At 55.8% G+C, this 17,150-nt stretch overlaps 3 protein-coding genes across 3 annotated transcripts in view; 2 read left to right on the top strand and 1 right to left on the bottom strand.

Moving 5' to 3' along the window:
* RING1 (ring finger protein 1) overlaps positions 1–3,191 on the top strand; it is a 6,571-nt gene extending 3,380 nt beyond the window's left edge. The window contains exons 5-7 of the mRNA XM_048489462.1: positions 151–450; positions 2,003–2,171; positions 2,732–3,191. Of these exons, the coding sequence (XP_048345419.1) occupies positions 151–450; positions 2,003–2,171; positions 2,732–2,839 (577 nt within the window). The 3' untranslated portion in view covers positions 2,840–3,191. The remainder of the gene's footprint in view (positions 1–150; positions 451–2,002; positions 2,172–2,731) is intronic.
* LOC125428777 (zinc finger protein OZF-like) overlaps positions 1–17,150 on the top strand; it is a 798,123-nt gene that overhangs the window by 773,551 nt on the left and 7,422 nt on the right. Inside the window, exons 2-4 of the mRNA XM_048489413.1 lie at positions 13,680–13,785; positions 14,388–14,458; positions 14,635–14,761. Of these exons, the coding sequence (XP_048345370.1) occupies positions 13,701–13,785; positions 14,388–14,458; positions 14,635–14,761 (283 nt within the window). The 5' untranslated portion in view covers positions 13,680–13,700. The remainder of the gene's footprint in view (positions 1–13,679; positions 13,786–14,387; positions 14,459–14,634; positions 14,762–17,150) is intronic.
* LOC125428596 (zinc finger protein 345-like) overlaps positions 1–17,150 on the bottom strand; it is a 320,997-nt gene that overhangs the window by 126,742 nt on the left and 177,105 nt on the right. The gene's annotated exons all lie outside the window — the stretch shown is intronic.

Genomic DNA, 17,150 nt, shown 5'->3' on the forward strand with positions numbered 1-17,150 from the left:
TCACTTGTTCCTGGCCCCTGGCCTGTCTAGGCCTGTCTAGGCAGGTGGGGGGGGGTTTGAAGTGTGTTGGGAGGGGGCTGCAGCGCGTGCCTTCTGGACCCTGCTTACCCATGTGCCACCCCCCTGCCTCTTTTGCCCCCCTCCCTGCAGAGGACAGCGCGTCCGCAAGCACCCTCAGGAGTCGGACAACACCACCTTCAGCGGTGGGGAGGACAACTGCGACACGCGCTCGCACCTCAGCAACGCCTCTGCCCCCAGCCAGCCTGAGGCCGGGCCCAGCCGCAAGCGCTCTCGTGCCTCCGATGAGTCAGGCCCGGAGCCGGAGACCTCTCACGAGGGGGGCAGAGGCAGCCCGGAGCCAGGGGGGGGCGAGGCCAGCAACAGTGAGATCGAGCTTGTCTTCCGGCCCCACCCTGTCCTGGTGGAGAAGGGCACCTACTCCCAGACCAGGTGAGCAGAGCACCTGTGCCTTTGGGAAGCCGCTTTTAGCAGCCCTCCCTGCACAGGTCGGCCTCAGTCTCTGTGACCAGGAACCAAGTTTTGGGCTTTCTTCTCCCCGCCCTGCTCTGTTTCGTTATTTAGCAGCCCAAGGAAACGTCTCATCTGTTCACTTGGGGGCGAGTGTGTGTGTGTCTGTGTGTGTGGATTGGAAACCCCCAAGAGAGGCGGGAGATCTTTCCCCCGGGCTCTCTCAGTGTCCATCCAGGGGAATTGTGGCTCCTGGAAACTGAAGCGTCTTACGCAGCCAAGCAATGTGGCCAAAGTCTTACAAAAGTCACAGGACAGGAGCTCTTGGGGGCAAACCTCGAGGAAGGCTCTGCCCAGTTTGGTTTTGGCCCCCAAAAGTACCCTCAGCAGAGTTTGGAAATTCCGAGGGAACCAAGAAAGGTCCACAGAGAGTTTGAGGCTTTATGGGGTTTTTTTCCCCAGTCTGGACCTGCTTTTTTCAGCCCCGGAAACTTTGGAACCTGCTTTTTTCACTCTGGATGCTTCAGAACTTCCCAGATTAGAGAATATGATTCAAGCCCAACAGCAGTCGATTCCAGCATCCAATTCAATAGGCAAACACAGGGGCGTAACGAGGCAAACTGTAGCCCTGGGCAAAAGTTGAGTTGGATGCCCCCCCCCCCCCCCATGGGCGGCCACTCCACCAGGACATTGGTGCCCCATCCCCCATTCTTTGCTAAGGAGATGGGGGCTACCCATTTGAGGGCCCATAACTTTGGACCCCCTGAACCAAACTGCACCAAACTTGGGGGGGGGGTGGCCATCATGACAGTCTCCAGATGATATCCTGAAATTTTGGTGCTGATACGTCCAAAAATGCACCCCCTGCAGGAACATCCCAGAAATTTGCCCAAGAATCTTTGTTCTGCATTGAGTTTTCTGCATTGCTTTCAATGGGGGTTGCAGGCTGGGGCGGGGGCACATTTCTGAAGGCACAGTCTCAAAACTTTCATGGTCTCATCAGGAGACTGCCCTGATGATACCCCCCAGGTTTGGTGCAGTTTGGTTCAGGGGGGCCAAAGTTATGGACCCTCAAAACTGTAGCCCCCATCTCCTATTAGCTCCCATTGGAAACAATGGGGGATAGGGGCACCCCCTTTGAGAGTCCATAACTTTGGACTCCCTGAACCAAACCTCACCAAACTTGGGGGGTAGCATAAGGACAGTCTCCTGATGATACGCTGAATTTTGGTGCCGCTAGCCTAAAAACTGCGCCCCCTGCAGTCCAAAAATGGAAAACCACTAAAAATACCCAAAAACGAACCCAGCATTTTGATGCCCCCCACAAGGTGGTGCCCTGGGCAGCTGCCCACCTTGCCCAACGGGCATTACACCCCTGGGCAAACATGATTGGTAGCTGAACAGCCAGGATCAAAATGCAGATCTGGCTGTGCTCCGAACCTCTGGGGGTTGCAGTGTGGACCGGGCCTTTTCCTCGGGTGACTCTGCTAGCCCTGAAGAGACTGTTCCCCCCCTCCCTCTTCCTCTCTGGCAGGTATGTCAAGACCACAGCAAACGCCACGGTGGACCACCTCTCGAAGTACCTGGCCTTGCGCATCGCCCTGGAGGAGGTGCCGGGCCCGGGCCCAGAAGCCCCTGGCCTTGAGGATGTGAGCGAGAAGCAGTACACCATCTACATCACCACGGCTGGGGGGGGATTCACGGTAATAGCGCCTGAGGAGGGGGGTGGGAGAGGGGGGGGAGCTGGGCGCACGGGAAGGCCGCGGGAATAAGACTGCAGGAGCTGCACGTCCACGATGGGGATGGACCGGATTCCTTTAGCTTTCTCCATCTTATCCAGATGTTGGGGGTGGCCTTTGTTTCTCTGCGCTGTGATTTTGGGGTGGGGAGGGGGGGGCTTCCCTTTGGGCTTTCTGATCGGTGGAGAGTCAGGTGTTCATGTGGCAGGAGAGAGCCCAGAGACCCGTTTTGGGTTTTGGATGATCTCAAGACCCCGTTAGGAGAGCCACAAAAGACGTTGGCCACGCTGCAGCCAAGATGCTACAAGGTCTGCTTGGGTGCCCTTGGCCGCTCGCAGCTGGGCTGATTTGCTCGAGTGAGCTCTTTCCCTCTGTCATGTGACCTGCTCCCTCTTTCAGACTCGGTTGGTTGGGGCTGGGCAGGCTGATCTGAGGAAGGGCCACAGGATGGGGGGGAGGGGTGCTGGGGAGCGCGAAAGGCCCCCCCCTCCACCCCCTAACTGTCCCCCCTCCTCTCCACTCAGACACTGAACGGATCCGTGACGCTGGAGTTGGTGAACGAGAAGTACTGGAAGCTCAGCCGGCCCCTGGAGCTCTACTACGCCCCGACCAAGGAGCCGAAGGGACCCTGAACCCCAGACCCTCCCCCGGCCAGAGCACAAGCTAGCGGGGGGGGGGGGGGGGGGGGCTGCGCTTTGCCTGCAAGGGGGGGGGGTCTCTGAGACAAGAAGAGGACTTTTCAGAAAGAGACGCTTTTGGAGGGGGGAGGGCTAGACTGAGCTGCTTCTCGCCCCCCCCCCCCGCAAAGACCCTCGCCCTCCAGAGTAAACGAGCCCCCATCAAAGTTCGTGCTTTCCCCTCCCGCTAATGACTGACAGCTCCTGGCCATGCCGGGGGGGGGGGGGAGTTCTGCTTCTGCCCCCACTTTTTTTGCAGCTGTTTTGTGGAATTTTGTTGGTTACAGAAGTTTTGGCCTCTTTCTAAGGCTGGATCTGGCTTCTCTCTTTGCTTCGGAACGGACGGGCGGGGGGGGGGAGGAACAGGCTCCTCTCTGCAGGGTGGGATAGCTTCCTGGCCCCCTCCCCCACGCCCCCCCTCACTGGCTCCGCCTTGTGCCTTGGAGGAGGGGTCTGGCTGCACCCGCTCAGAGCTTGGGGGTGGGGAGGGTTGATTGGCAGGGCAGCACCGGAGCCCTGATGCTGAGTTGGGGGAGGATGGGGGGGGGGCTGGAATTCTGGGCCCGGCAGGTGCTGCCCTTGGCCCCCCCCCAGGGTTCACCTGGGGCCGTCTCACGTTCTGCTGGTGGGCAGGGGTGGGGCCCCCAGTTCCCCGGCGCAAATCACGCCTCTGGCCTCCAGCAGGGAGCTGCCGTCTTGTCGAAGACTTTCGTGGCCGGAATGCTTTCCGCCCTGCCACGGAGAGAGAGAGAGTCGCAGGTCGCCCTGACCGGCCTTTGAAGCTGCCCGCCACAGGTGCAGGCGAAGCGGTGGGCCTCCAAATGACCAGACTGTGACGCTGCAGCCTGCAAACCCACCACAGCCGGCAGCAGCTGGTTTCTCAGGGTTGGGCTGCAATGAGGGAGGGCCAACGCTGCCCCTGCGAGGTGGCCGGAACAGTGGTCAGGTCAAGGAGAGGACGGAGGGATCCTGCCGGAATATGGGACGGGGTCCGATCCTGGCCAGCGTTTCCTCCTCTGCCTGGCAGAGGCGCTGCTGAGGTGGGGCTGGGGGTCCTCGCTCTGGTGCTCAGTCCCGGCCTCGCCTACCTCAAGCTGCCTGAGGGTGGTGGTCCGAACTCTTCCGCATCCTCCGCTCCAGCCAACTGAGGCTTTCCGGAACTCCCCCAGCTGATTTTTCTGTGAGGTTTTAAGTAGGTCGTGAGATTGGCAGGCTTGCAAGGAAAGGATCTCTCCCCCCACCCCTCCCCGGTGCAGCCGTCCCTCCCCCCAAATTGCCTCTCAGGGTGCTGCAGAGGTGGAGCTACCAGGGGGCTTGGGCATTGCACGGGGCGCACGCGTGGGGAGGGGAATCGTGGTGCCCCCTGCGGCTCCCCCCTCCCCCACACTTAGTTTCGGCCTGAAAGTGCAGGCTGGGAAAAGCGGCCTGTTCACTTGAGTCTGCAAACGGACTGGTGGGAACTACACTTCCCAGGAGACCTTGCAGTGCCAAGCAGTCTTCTCTCTCAGGATGCGCCGTGATGAAGGTTTACAAAACCATGGGTGGGTGCAGAGCACAAACATAAATTTTTCTACAACTAGCAAAATGCTAGAAATCTACTAGGCATGGTATCGAAAGGGAGCCTCCACGTTCAGGGGCAGCCAACCTGTGAATCCCCGGGCCAGGAGGCATCACTGGGGGAACGCCCTGTTGGCCCTCCAGAGGAGCTTGTGTGTGGAAGGGGGAGCTGGCCTAAATGGGGCCTCTCTGGTCTGGTCCAGCAGCGCTCTTTGTGGGGGTCAGCCCCCCCCCCCCCACACACCGCTTCCTTCATTTTACAAGGCTGAGGAATGCTGGGTATTTCCCAAGCAGCTGCTGCCCCTTCAGGGGGGAGGGATGGCAGCCCCCCCCCCCCATTTGGAGCTGCTCTTTGGTCTCTTGAGCAAGAAGCTTCTACAAACTGTGAGGCAGAAGTCAGAGTGGAGAAGCCCTCCCTGACCAGGAAAGCCTTCCCTGTGGAACTTCTTCCTGCCTGGCCGGGGCATCTATATTGCTGCCTTCCAGGGACCCTTGTATATGCCAGCTGCTTTGAGCTGGCTGCAGAATCCGCACCTGGATCTCCTCCAAACTGCAGCCTGTTCATTGGAGAAATGAGCTTCCTGCAAGGTTGGCCTGCATGGGGGGGGGGGGGTCCCCTCTACCCTGGGCCAGGATTCTGCGTAGGTGGCTCGGCGGCAGCCAGGAGTCTTGAGGTGTGGCCTCCTGCCAAGGTCAGCCAGGTAAGGAGGCGCCTGAGTTCTGGAGCGAGGAGCTGGCTGTGGGAGGGTGGGGGTGGGGCAGGAGTTGGGTAGATTCCTCTGGAGAAGGACATGAGACCAGTAGCCCTCCCCACCCAGCCAGGGAAACTGCAAGGTAGGCTGCCTGTGCAGGTGGAGGTTCCATCCATCTACTGGTCGGTGGGGTGAATCCCGCGAATAAAGCACCCCTGCCATCCCCTTTGCAGCTGGGGTGCAGCACTCAAGGAACTCGGGGCTACAAACCAGCAGAAGGTGCCTCATTTCGGCCCCCCCCCCCAAATCTGGGCTGTCGACTCTGGGCTGGCTGCAGCTCTCCAGGTCATTTTTATCCCTTGGTCCCTTTTTTGGGGAGAGGGCACCTTTTGAACCCGTGGCCCTCTGCACGCCAAACAGGTACTCCAGGGCCCCTCAGAAGGGAGAGGGGCTGGGTGCCTTCCCTCATTTTTAATTCACAACATGCCACAAAAGAAGCCACGGGCAGCCCCCCAGTGAGAGCCCCTTGGAGCCAAAGTGCAGGGCCTGCGTGGACTTGGGAGCTGGTCCTCTGTCACAGCTGGCTGACCTTAGTCCAGTCACTCTTCCTTGCAGGGTTGTTGTGCAGAGAAAACAGTGGACCCTCAAAACACTGCCTTGGGAGGGAGTCAGGAACCAACCAAACACACTTGGAGCTTCAGCCCCAAGAAGGGATTCCCAGACAGGCCCCTCCCCAGAGGTGGGATCCAGCAGGTTCTCACAGGTTCCCGAGAGTAGGTTGCTAATTATTTGTGTGTTCTGAGAGGGGGTTACTAATGGGTGATTTTGCCCCTTGATTTTTGCCTTAGTGACGCCCCTCCTCTCAGCAGTAGCGCGCAGAACTGGAAGCAGTCTAGCAGGAGGTGCACCGGTGTGCGTGGCAGCCTGCGCCTGCATGCATTCATTTCCCGCCCAAGGACCAGCGCAGCGGCTGCGTCCTTGCCACAGCCCCGCCCAGCAATGGCCCGCCCCCGGAATGCCCGGCCACTCCCCCGTCATGCCCCGCCCAGCCCCGTTGGCGCTACGCCACAGTTTGAATCCCACCCCCATGGGAACCTGTTACTAAAATTTTTGGATCCCACCACTGCCTCTTCGGTCAATCAAAGGGGAAGGGGAGGGCGTCTCCACCAGGTGATTGGGGGGCGGGGCTTCCATTCAGCCGAGGATAACCGGCGGGAAGCACTTGCTGCTGCGTGCTGTGGGGTGTGCCCCTCCCTGCCCCAGGCAGGCTGGCTGCCGCCCTGACCCCACAATGCAATGCTCGTGTTGGCACCTGGGTGGACAAACAAAACCAGCCGAACGTCAGGACTGCATTTCCCAGTGACCCCAGCACCCGCGGACCTGCGACCCTGCGCAGAAGGCTCAGCGAATGGAAACGGCGGCGATTGGCCTGCGGGCCGCCTCAAAAGCTGGAACGGAGGAACTTGTGCCCGGGGCGACGCTGCTCAATAAAGTGCGTTCTTTCTTATAAAGCTGACTTCGTTTGATAGTGTCCAGCACCAATTGGCCATTCTGGCAGGGGCTCAGGGGCGTAATGCCCATCGGGCAAGGTGGGCAGCTGCCCAGGGCACCACCTTGTGGGGGGGCATCAAAATGCTGGGTTCGTTTTTGGGTATTTTTAGTGGTTTTCCATTTTTGGACTGCAGGGGGCGTAGTTTTTAGGCTAGCGGCACCAAAATTTCAGCGTATCATCAGGAGTCTGTCCTTATGCTACCCCCCAAGTTTGGTGAGGTTTGGTTCAGGGAGTCCAAAGTTATGGACTCCCCAAGGGGGTGCCCCCATCCCCCATTGTTTCCAATGGGAGCTAATAGGAGATGGGGGCTACAGTTTTGAGGGTCCATAACCTTGGCCCCCCTGAACCAAACTGCACCAAACTTGGGGGGTAGCATAAGGACAGTCTCCTGATGATACGCTGAAATTTTGGTGCTGATATGTCTAAAAATGCACCCCCTGAAGGCACCAGTGTCCCGGTGCAAAAAACAAAATTGGTCATGGTGGAGTGGCCACCCATGGGTGGGGTGGGGGGCATCCAACTCAGGTTGTGCCCAGGGCTACAGTTTGCCCCAGGACCCCCAGGCAGGCAGGCTGCTGCCCTGATCCCACAATTCTCATTTTGGCATCTGGCTCCGCGAATAGAAGTGGCGGCGGTGATTGGCCGGCAGGCCGCCTCGAAAGCTGGAACTGAGGAACTCGCACCCAGGGCGACACTACTCAATAAAACAGGTTCTTTCTTTGCAAAGCCGACTTTGTCCCATTGTGTCCAGCTCCGATTGGCTGTGCTGGCAGGGGCTGATGGGAATTGTAGTCCATGAATATCTGGAGAGCCGCAGGTTGCAGACCCCCTGGGACTCCAGCCTTGCACCGTGCAGAGGAGCTTCTCGGAGTCTCGCCCGTTTCCTGCCAGCTCTCCTACTTGCGCAGCTCCCAGCGCGCTTCTCCTGGTTTCATTTATGCTGCGCTGAAACCCCCCCCCCCCCATATTGGCCGAACACGGGGCGGCGGCAGCGTAGTGGTTAAGAGCAGGTGCACTCTGATCTGGAGGAACCGGGTCTGATTCCGCCTGAGCTGTGGAGGCTTATCTGGTGAACCAGATTAGCTTGTGCACTCCCACACACGCCAGCTGGGTGACCTTGGGCTAGTCACGGTTCTTCGGCGCTCTCTCAGCCCCACCCACCTCGCAGGGTGTTTGCTGTGGGGGTGGGGGAGGGCAAGGAGTCTGTAAGCCCCTTTGAGTCTCCTTGCAGGAGAGAAAGCCGCCAGGTGAGGCGAGGCTAGGAGGGGGGGGTCGCCCCTTCCCCAGGTGTTTCTGGGCCCCTCCGGCCATTTCTCCCCCCCTCCCCAAGGAAACCCAGAGCCCCTTTTTTTTGCAAAGGGTAGGGGGGGTGAGCTCCGCTTTGAACCCCTAATGGAGGGGCGATGCTTCGGGGGACCCTTCCCCCCCCACACACACACACCGGCAGCCCCCGCCCCACGAGAAGGGCAGCCATAGAGCCCCAGATCCCAGAGAGGCCGCCAGGGAAGGGGGCGGGGGGGGAGCCTTTTCCTTCCTCTTCCGCCTTTGCAGCGCCATCGGCAGCTCCCCCCCCCAAGTGAGTCCAGGGGAGCTGGTGCGGGGGGGGGGGGGTCAGAGGCGGGCCCCGATCCAGGAGAGAGGACCCACTGCAAAGCCTTAAAAGGGGTGGAGTCGAGATGCAGCCCCTTTTCTGCATGGGAGGGGGGGCTGCGCGGGTGATCCAGATGTGCAGGGGGCGGGGGTGGGCTAGGAAGCAATGGGAGGTCTGGACGAGTCGGGGGAGGGGGGGGGGGGGGGGGGGGGGGGGGGGGGGGGGCTTGGGGTCGCTTGCTCTCAGGGCGAGAGGCTGGCTCCAGAGGAGGACCCCCCCCCCCGCAGTCCCGGGATTTTCTTGGGGGGATTCAGTGTCTTTGCAAACGAGACGCATGGGGGGGGGGGGGGGGGGGGGGGGGGGGGCGGGGCCCCCCCCCCCCCCCCCAGGGGGGGGGGGGGGCGCCGGGGGGGGGGGAAGGGGGGGGGGGGGGGGGGGCCGGGGGGGGGGGGGGGGGGGGGTTGCCAGGCCTCTGGGGCTAGGCAGGACACCCCCACCCCCCCAAGTGTGGAGAAAGGAAGGGAGGGGGAGCAGTGAGTGATGGGGAGAAGAGCCCCCCCATTCACAACCTCCCCCCCTTCTTGTGCCAGAAAGAGCCACTTTGTGGAGAAGGAAGGAGCCCCCAAAGGAAGAGGAGCCGGGGAATGGAGCCCCCCAAAGGCCCTGAATAGGGAAGGGGCCGTCTGTAGAGTGGGGAGGGGGGCAGGAGATTTGGTGAGAGCTCCCCCTCCCCTTCAGCCTCCCCTGCTGCTTGGCCACCCCCCCCCCCACCAGGACCCCAAGCATCGCCATGCAGCCCCCTCCTTTGCTCCCTGGGAAGCGGGTGAGGAAGAGCCCCCACCCCCCCCTTCTCCCCATGGAACTCCTGGTCCCCTGAGCTGTGGGCTGCCTTTCCACTCCCCTGCCTGTGTGCAAACGGGGGGGGGGGGGTCTTCAGGGTCAGCAGGCTGGGTGCTGGAGGGGAGAGAAGGGTGGAGGCCCCCATCCGGTGAACAGATCCATGCAAGCATAACACCCCTTGTCCCCGAGGTAGATAACGCCACCCAGGGCAGTCCTTTAACTTTCTCAAGCCGTCCACAATCTTGGCCACGTGGATATGAAAAGGAGAGTGGCGCTTCTCTTGCTGACTTGTGGGGGGGGGGCAGGGGGGTGTTCTCAGCCATTGTTTATTGGGAAGCATGCAGGGCCCCTTCTGGGGGAAAAACAGGGTGCTCTAGGTGGGAGCTGGCCATATTAAAGGCCTCAGGGGCGGGCGAGGGGAGTTGAGCCATCCTTGAGGGGAGACGAGTCCATTTCAAGGTGATGTCGCCTTCATCGGCCGTGAGTCGGTCGCTACCCCCAGTTCCCCGAGCGTGAGATGGCGACCCCCTCCCCAATAGGGCACAACCACGGAGGAGAAATAGGGGGGAGCGCCCTGGCAGGGTTGTTGTTCAGAGAAACAGACGAGATGTATCAGGAACACAGATTTTCAGTGCAATCCTAAAAGCGCTTTCCTGGGAGTGAGCCCAATTGAGTAGGAGGCTTGTGTGTGTAGAAATGCTTTGGGTTGCCTGGTTTTCTGCCCCCCCCCAGCCCCCCCTCCACCCCACCGTGCCGTTCTCTGAGGTGGCCGAGCTGCCAGGGGTAGCCCAGGAGTGCAAAGGTGGGCAGAGCTAGACCCCTCAACAGCCCCCTGTGCTCCTGGGGAGTCTCTGACTGCAGCCGGGCGGATTTGGGCCCCTCTCCTGGTGGGGGGGCAGGAGGCTTTTGCAGATGCGTCTGCAGCACAGAAGGAGCAAGCGGGGGGGGGGGGGTTGCAGCGGTTAAGAGCAGAGGAATCTAGTCTGGAGAACCGGGTTCAGTTCTTGCTCCTCCGCATGGAGCCCGATGGGTGCCCTTGGGCCAGTCCCTGTTCTCTCTGGCCCCCCTCAGCCCATGCGCAGAAAAGCAACGACAAACCACCTCTGAAAGCCCCTTGCCTGGAAAACCCCACAGGGTCACCACAAGTCAGCCCCCCAGACCCACACAGCACTGAAGGGTTTGCTAGAGGGGCGGAGACTGAAAAGGGGAAACACCCCTTTCCAGGGAGGGAGGGCAGGATGGGGGTGGGGGTTAATTCTGCAGGAGGGGCTTCAGTTATTCCCATGGGAAAATCCTGGTAGCCAGATCCTGGAAGGTTTACTCCAGAGTAAGTTATAAGAACTTAAGAAACAGCCTGCTGGGTCAAACCATCTAGTCCAGCACTCTGCTACTCGCAGTGGCCCACCAGGTGCCTTTGGGAGCTCACGTGTAGGATGTGAAAGCAATGGCCTTCTGCTGCTGCTGCTCCCGATCACCTGGTCTGTTAAGGCATTTGCAACCTCAGATCAAGGAGGATCAAGATTGGGAGCCATAGATCGACTTCTCCTCCATAAATCTGTCCAAGCCCCTTTTAAAGCTATCCAGGTGAGTGGCCATCACCACCTCCTGTGGCAGCACATTCCAAACACCAATCACACGTTGCGTGAAGAAGTGTTTCCTTTTATTAGTCCTAATTCTTCCCCCCAGCATTTTCAATGTATGCCCCCTGGTTCTAGTATTGTGAGAAAGAGAGAAAAATTTCTCTCTGTCAACATTTTCTACCCCATGCATAATTTTATAGACTTCAATCATCTCCCCCCTCAGACGTCTCCTCTCCAAACTAAAGAGTCCCAAACGCTGCAGCCTCTCCTCATAGGGAAGGTGCTCCAGTCCCTCAATCATCCTCGTTGCCCTTCTCTGCACTTTTTCTATCTCTTCCATATCCTTTTTGAGATTTGGCGACCAGAACTGAACACAGTACTCCAAGTGCGGTCGCACCACGGCTTTATATATGGGCATGACAATCCTTGCAGTTTTATTCTCAATTCCTTTCCTAATGATCCCCAGCATAGAGTTTGCCTTTTTCTCAGCTGCCATGCATTGAGTTGACATTCCCATGGAACTATCAACTAAGACGCCTGTGGAGGAACTGCCATTGTTAGCTTAGTCAAAACTATGAAGGGTGTGAGTTTTGGCCTGGCAGTCCTCAAAATAATGGCTTGTTGTAGCTTTTCCCCAACGCTTTCCACTTACCACTGAGCAACAGTGGATTAAGGTTGTGAACCAGCTGCATGAAGTTTCTCTAACAGGAATGATGAATGGGTTAATAGTTGCTAATTCCTGATTAGGTTTTTGGTTTTTCTATAGCTGCCTCTTCAGGGTGAATTCAGCTAACCAGTTGTACTTGTTCCACTTGTAGCAGCCATGTTGTAACCATGTCTTTTTTTGTGCATAGAGCTTGTATAAGATTTATTGCTTGTTTAAGGCTGTGTCTCTTGGTTTTAATTGCTGGCCCTTCATGGACGGATTGCCTGCCAGTATTTTTTGAACTATTAAAAGGACTTTAGTAGTTAATGAAACCTTCAAAAAGATATTTTAAAAGGTTTTTTGTCTCCAAGTTGTGAATATTCTCAGAGTCCTAACCCACACAGAGAGGAGAGAGGTTATCTCTTTCTCTACAACGCCCAAATCCCTTTCCTGGTCTGTGACTGATAGCACTGACCCCTGTAGAATGTATGTGAAGTTTGGATTTTTGCCCCTATGTGCATCACTTTACATTTTGCTACATTGAACTGCATTTGCCATTTCTTAGCCCACTCACCTAACTGATCAAGGTTCGCTTGGAGCTCTTTACAATCCTTTGCGGTTCTCCCCATCCTACATAATTTGGTATCATCTGCAAACTTGGCCACCACGCTACCCACCCCTATTTCCAGGTCATTTATGAATAGGTCAAAGACCACTGGTCCCAAAACGGATCCTTGGGGGACACCACTCCCGACATCTCTCCATTGTGAGAACTTCCCATTTACACCCACATTTTGCTTCGTGTTCCTCAACCAGTTTTTAATCCATAGGAGGACTTCCCCTTATATTCCTTGATTGCTTTCTCAATAGTCTCTGGTGAGGAACTTTGTCAAAAGCCTTTTAGAAATCCAAGTAGACAATGTCCACTGGTTCCCCCTTATCCACATGCCTGTACACCCTCAAAGAACTCTGGTAAATTTGTTAGGCAGGACTTTCTTCTGCAAAAGCCATGCTGACTCTTCCTCAGCAGGTCTGAGATTGGTGTGACATTGGCCATCTTCCAGTCTTCAGGGATGGAGGCTGATTTCAGGGATAAGTTGCATATTAAAGTGAGAAGATCAGCAATTTCATGCTTGAGCTCTTTAAGAACTCTTGGGTGAATGCAATCTGGGCCAGGGGATTTGGTAGCATTTAGTTTATCAATGGCTGCCAGAACTTCTTCCTTGTCTACCACTATCTTTGCTAGTTCCTCGGATTCACCTCCTAAGAAGCTTGGTTCAGGTGCAGGAATTTTGGGATTGTAGGGATTTATGGATAACTTTTTAGACTGGAATGCTGGGATCATTTTCATGGTTGTCATGAGGTAGCCAACTCCTGGAGGGCAACTTCCTGGACATTTATGGGGTGGATTCTGCAAAAGGTTGGCTTTGGGATGGAGCGTTGTGGTTCAGTGAGGTATAATACTGCTGGGTCCAAGCTGGAAGCGCTGTTGCATTCTGGGAGAGGGCTGTGCCAGAGGATCGGGGTCAGGAGCCCCTGAACTCAGAAGTACTTTGCCGACGCTTCCAGCAGTTCTGCTACCGTGACGCTGACGGGCCCTGAGAGGTTTGCAGCCGGCTCCATAGACTTTGCAACCGCTGGCTGAAGCCGGAGAGAAACTCAAAGAAGCCGATCCTGGACTTGGTGATCCTGGAGCCGTTCCTGACCATCCTACCCCACCAAATGCAGCGCTGGGTCAGAGGATGCGGGCCAGAGAGCAGCTCCCAAGCGGTGGCCCTGACCAAGGGTTTCCTCCTGAGTCAGGCCGAGGAGAAGAGGCAGGCAGAACAGGTGGCCACGTCCAATTGAAGCAGTGATATCTCACCTTCTCCAAAAGCTTCCCTGCCTGATATTTGTCCAAGTGTAAAACATCTAAATGGGAGATTTAACAATGTTCATCAGCAGCCACTCCCTCCAGGGGACTTCCTGTTCCTCCAGATAATTCACCACTGGTGGAAGAAAACCCTGCCACGTCTGCTCACGGAAAGGTCCAGGGTCTGGCAGCGGGGCAGGATCCGTTCCTTGGTGTGGTGCTTAAGAGCAGTGGACTCTAATCTGGAGAACTGGGGTTGATTCCCCGCTCCTCCACATGACGCTGGTTGGGTGATCTTGGGTCAATCACAGTTCTCTCAGAACTCTATCAGCCCCACCTGCCTCACCAGAAGTCTGTTGTGGGGAGAGGAAGGGAAAGGAGTTTGTAAGCCACTTTGAGACTCCTTACAGTTGGGAACAAGCAGGGTGTAAATCCAAACTCTTCTTCTTCCGCTCCATCTCTTGTTGCTGTTTCTGCTGTTTCAGAGGTGGGGTCCATCCGAGAAGATGGAAGCTGAGTTGGAAAGAGCTCCGCTGGAGGAAGGGCAGCCGGGCCAGGGCCAGGAATGTGTCCCAGATGCCCTCTCACCTGGTAAGGACTCTCTGTGCCTGGGTGGGATGGGGGCACCCGGTTATCCGGATGAGAAGAGAATTCTGGTCAGGAAAAAAAACATGAAATGCTTCTTCATCCAAATGATGGTCTTCAGTGTTCTTAGAGGACAGGGAAACTGGGGAAATATGCTTGTGCTCATGCTGCAGATACTCCTTGATATTGCACACAGTTTCCACATAGTTCAAGTCTGGTTTTTTTGGCCTGATGTCACAGCGAGGTGCCAGGTGACGTCATTTTAGCCTGCCTGTTTCTCTCCCACCTGCCTGGCTGGGCCTTTGGTCTGATCTAGCAGAGATGCTCTCACATTTTTCAGCTCCAGTGTTCATGGGACAGGTTCCAAGTAACACAGAAGTCCGAAATGCGTCAGTGGCCTTTACAGCTCCCTGAGGCTCATGGGTCCCTTTTGCTCCTCTTTCTCCCCTCCGGCCACTCACTGGAAAGTGTTTTGGTTCTTTTTGAGTGTCCCTCTGGGAAGATTTTGCAGCCCGTGGAATGAAGGAGCATAAAGCAGGATTCACTGGAGCAGAGAGGACAGGAAATGGAGGCTGATGCTCTTTCTTCCCCTTTCCCCTCCCTCGCAGGCAGTGAAGAGACACTCTTGATCCGCCCTCTTTGCAGAGACATGGAAACAGCTGCAGCACTCCCAGTCCAGGTAGGGGAGATGCGTTGGGGACAGCCTGGGTCCCCCCTCCTTTCTCAGGGGTTCTTTCCTCATGCAGTTGGTGCTGGGGGGGGGGCACATAAACTGAGCCCTCCGTCCTGCACCCTCCCTGAATGCCGTCTCTGCCTGGCATGACCCCTCATGAGGGAATCTGCTCTTTCTTTCAGCCTCTGATTTCCTTTGGGGAGGTGGCCGTGTATTTCACCGAGGCAGAGTGGGCGTTGCTGGATCCACACCAAAGAGCTCTTTACGAGGACGTCATGCTGGAGAACTACTGGAGCGTGGCCTCTCTGGGTAAGGAGCTCTCATAGGTGCCCTCAGAGGTACACATTGCAGGCTTTTCGGATGAGGCGTGAGTCAAAATCTTGAATAGTGATACTTGGTGCTGAGGCCAATTCCGCTATTTGCTTCCTTGCGGAGGCCTCGAGGTAGCAGGAAGGCAGCAAAAGCGAGATTCAGCCTGGCTGCGTGGAGTGACCAAAGCCTCTTTGGATTGCCTGAGGCAGCTGAGCCAGTGCAGGACTGAGAGGCCCCCAGGAAGACTCTGGAAGGGGCCCCGTCCTAGTTTCTCAGTTGACACCCATTGGAACACTCCTGTCCTCCCAAGGAGACGACAGTGATCTCCTCTGAGTGTGATCTGGAGAGCCAGCGTGGTGACCTTGGGCCAGTCACCGTTCTCCCAGAACTCTCTCAGCCCCACCTGCCTCACAAGGTGCCTGTTTTGGGGAGAGGAAAGGAATGGGATTGGTGAGCCGCTTTGAGGATCTTTAGGGAGGAGAACTGTTGTGTCTAAAAGCCTTCTCTTCTGCTTCCTCTTCTATTTCACCATCAACAGCAGAGGATCAAAAGAGTTGCAAGACAAGTCAAGTGTGAACGGAGGGGGAAGGGTTCTTTCAACCCCCTAGAAGTCCACAAGTGGAGTTTGGGGAGGGGCAGGCTGAATACAAAAGCTGCTCCCCTGCAAGACATGGCTGGCTATAAGGTGTGACCAGAAGCCCATTTGCGGGGTGGGGGAAGAAGTTCCGAGAAAGAAAACACACCCGCATGAATGAGCAGTGCCTGATGGGTAGCTTGGCTTCTTGCTTGGGGGCTCACTGGACCTCTTTCTTTCCTCCCACAGCACACGCAGGAAAGATGGTTGGGGGGCTCCAGGGGTTCTCTGTGGAAGAAGGCAAGGATGAAGATTCCAAGGATGGAGACGGACCACAGAGTCAAGAGGGAAGTCATGCAGACAAGAGAAAGGATATGCCCATTCTGTCCAGTGGGGGAGGCTTCAGTGAAATCCCAGACCAAGAAGTAAGGTCAACCAAAAGAAGAAGGAATGAAGGCTTTCACGCTGACCAGAGAATCAACTCCAGGAAAAACAGCAATGAAAATGTACCCTTTGAGATACATTTGCAAATGCCCACAGCAAAGAAGAGCCATAAATGCTTGAATTGTGGAAAGAGATTCCTTTGCAGAGCAGAGCTGCTTAGACATCAGAGAACACATAATCAAGAGACAACTTACAGCTGCTCTGACTGTAGCAAGAGCTTCTCACAAAGGTCAGACCTTTTTCAGCACCCAGGGACACATTCAGGAGAAAAGCCATTAATCTGTGTAGAGACACAAATGATCTTCTCTGGGAGAAGAAAGGGTAATAATGTACACATTCCAAAGCATGGTACAATAAGGGCACATAAATTCTTTAGGTGCAGAAAGTTCTTCAGCTACAGATCACAGCTCCTTGAGCACCAAAGAAGACACACAGCAGACAAAACTTTTGAATGCACAGAATGTGGAAAGAGATTCAGTCGGAGACACGCTCTTCAACAGCATCAATTTATTCACACAAAAGAGAGGCCTTTTGAATGCTCTGAGTGTGGAAAGAGATTCAGTTGGAGTGGCAGTCTTCAAAAGCATCAAAGAATTCACACAAAGGAGAGGCCTTTTAAATGCTCAGAGTGTGGAAAGAGATTCAGTCGGAGTGGCACTCTTAAACAGCATCAAAGAACTCACACAAAGGAAAGGCCTTTTGAATGCTCAGAGTGTGGAAAGAGATTCAGTGAGAGTGGCAGTCTTCACCAACATCAAAAAACTCACACAAAGGAGAGACCTTTTGAATGCACAGAATGTGGAAAGACATTCAGTCAGACTGACCATCTTCAACGGCATCAAAGAACTCACACAAAAGAGAGACCTTTTGAATGCTCAGAATGTGGAAAGAGATTCATTGAGAGTGGCAGTCTTCAAAAGCATCAAAGAATTCACACAAATGAGAGGCCTTTTGAATGCTCAGAGTGTGGAAAGAGATTCAGCCAGAGTAGCAGTCTTCAGCAGCATCAAAGAACTCACACAAAGGAAAGGCCTTTTGAATGCTCAGAGTGTGGAAAGAGATTCAGACGGAGTGGCACTCTTCAACAGCATCTAAGGACTCACACAAAGGAGAGGCCTTTTGAATGTTCAGAGTGTGGAAAGAGATTCAGTCACAGTAGCAACCTTCGAGACCATCTAAGAATTCACACAAAGGAGAGACCCTTTGAATGCTCAGAGTGTGGAAAGAGATTCAGTTGTAATGGCAATTTTCATCAGCATCAAATAACTCACACAAAAGAAAGATCTTTTGAATGCTCAGAGTGTGGAAAGAGATTCAATTGTAGTGGCAGTCTTCATCAGCATCAAAGAACTCACACAAAAGAGAGGC

This window comes from Sphaerodactylus townsendi, linkage group LG03, assembly GCF_021028975.2.
Source record: "Sphaerodactylus townsendi isolate TG3544 linkage group LG03, MPM_Stown_v2.3, whole genome shotgun sequence".
In the NCBI taxonomy this organism is placed as follows: domain Eukaryota; kingdom Metazoa; phylum Chordata; class Lepidosauria; order Squamata; family Sphaerodactylidae; genus Sphaerodactylus; species Sphaerodactylus townsendi.